At 47.5% G+C, this 2,072-nt stretch overlaps 1 protein-coding gene across 1 annotated transcript; it reads left to right on the top strand.

The window, feature by feature from the left end:
* LOC136851818 (tropomyosin-2-like) lies at nucleotides 1-1,344 on the top strand. Its single transcript, XM_067126129.1, has one exon. It carries the CDS (start codon nucleotides 1-3, stop codon nucleotides 1,342-1,344), a length of 1,344 nt encoding a protein of 447 aa, XP_066982230.1.
* Nucleotides 1,345-2,072: the final 728 nt, after the last annotated feature.

Raw genomic sequence — 2,072 nt, 5'->3', positions numbered from 1 at the left:
ATGCAAGAGTTAAATAATTGTGTTGTATTATTCTTTGTGGCTCTGGTCTTCATAGCAAGACTAGTGTTTACTTCTTTTACCGCTGGATTCGAAGAAGATGAACTGGATTATCTGTTATATTTGGAATACTGTACCGCAGCAGTGGAACGAGGCATTTCCCTAGCACAGATGGAAAAGGATGACGACCCCTGTAAACACCGCCGAAAACTCCGGAAGATGCAAATGAGAAAGGAGAATTCCCTTGAGCAGAACCTCCATGACTTGCAGCGCAGGATATTGCAAGAGAGGATGGAACGTGAAATGGTGGAGAAGGAAAACCTGCAGCTGAAAAGGAGAGTCGAGTCTCTGGATAAAGCTCTGGCCCGGAAGGAATCTGCCCTCATTGAGGTTAAGGACTTACTCTTAGTGGAACGGGAGGACTGTCGAAAGGCGGAGATGGAAAACCTGCGGTTGAAAAGGACAGTCGAGTCTCTGAATAGAACTCTGGCCCGGAAGGAATCTGATCTCTCTGAGGCTAAGGACCTAATCTTAAAAGAACGGGAGGAATGTCGAAAGGCCCGAGCTCACGCAGCGGGTCAACAACGTCAGAATAACCACTTGAGAGCCCAAAATGAAACTCTAGCCCAAGAATTAGAAGCTCTGAAAGCTAGGTACCACGAATTGGGCATGGAAAAATTAGAGCTCAGAGACATGATGGGCAAACAAATTATACTTCTGGAAGCTGACCTCAACTTGGAGAAGCGGAAGAATAAAGATCTCAGGTACCAGATAATATCCCAGAAGGACCGCATTCATGTAAATGAAGAACAGCAACAACTTGACGACCAGGAGAAGCATGGAGTACGGGATACAAAAGAACAAAAAACGGGAGGAACAGGAACTACATATCAAGATTTGAAGCGGGAAATAGCAATACTAAGAGAGGACCCCAATCAACTCTCGGTGTTGCTCGAAGAACTGGTGAAAAAAGAGGAAGGATACAGAAAGGATGTGGAAAAAAGGGAAAGAACGGAGGAAGAGGACTTACAGGGTCCCGCTGAACAAAGTCCTTATCGATTGGATACAGACTGGGGTAACGATGCTGATTCAGAATGGACTCTGTACAATGTAGGCTTGGACTATGACTATGACTATGACTATGACTATGACTATGACCCTGACTATGACGAAGACGGGGCAAGGAACCTGAAAAGAGCGCAGTGGCGAACATTAAGAAAGCGGCTTCAGGATCTCTGGAAAAATAATAAAAGAAAGTTGAAACGTCAAGGACATCGCCCTCATTTGGAAGACCTGGAAAGCATAAGGAAAAACCTCAAACGCAAAAGGGAGAAATTTCTCATCTGAAGGCCAAGGCAAGGAGGATGAAAGATTCAAAAGTTGCAGAGGTACACAAGAAGATCCTAGCAAATCAGAGGGCTCTGAAAAAGCTGGAGAAGCTAGAGAAAGCAGCTATGGCTAGAAAGGAGAAAGAGCACAGAAAACGAAGCCAAGAGAGGCGGGAGAAGGAAAAGATTTGGCAGGAAGTATCAACACTGGGATGGAGACTTCGCTTAGCTTTGGGCTGGCAACTGCACGGCCCCTTCCCTTGTCCGTTGACCTCTCTCTTCCCATTCTTCTTCACCAAACGGGAAAGGTGGCTGATGCAACATTGGTGGGACCTGGTGCCTCTCTATTACGAACAGGAACGATAACAAGATGAAATGGCCAAAGGACTCTCCAATGATCCAAAAAGTCACAGAGAGCCACTGAACCACTGACTGTGGTATCAACAACCTCACTGCAGGTGGGGCAGTGAGGAGTTGAAATCATGGTTGGGGGTGCAATGGCGACTGCTCAGCCAAGAGTTCTCCTCAATTGGCTCCTTTGGAGAAGCATTAGGACGAGTGCTTGGCCCATTGTGTGGTGGGCACATTGGGTCGACTGCTCGGCCAATGGTTCTCCTCAAATGGCTCCTTTGGGGAGGCACTAGGACGAGTGCTTGGCCCAGTGTGTGGTGGGCACATTGGGTCGACTGCTCGGCCCATGGTTCTCCTCAAATGGCTCCTTCGGGGAGGCACTAGGACGAGTGCTTG

Source organism: Macrobrachium rosenbergii, chromosome 24 (assembly GCF_040412425.1).
Source record: "Macrobrachium rosenbergii isolate ZJJX-2024 chromosome 24, ASM4041242v1, whole genome shotgun sequence".
Classification (NCBI taxonomy): Eukaryota; Metazoa; Arthropoda; class Malacostraca; order Decapoda; family Palaemonidae; genus Macrobrachium; species Macrobrachium rosenbergii.
The sequence above is the reverse complement of the archived record's forward strand: the minus strand, read 5'-3'. Positions and strand labels throughout refer to the sequence as shown.

What these genes read in the sequence shown, in the direction of transcription:
- LOC136851818 (XM_067126129.1), top strand. Translation starts at nt 1, where the DNA reads ATGCAAGAGTTAAATAATTGTGTTGTATTATTCTTTGTGGCTCTGGTC.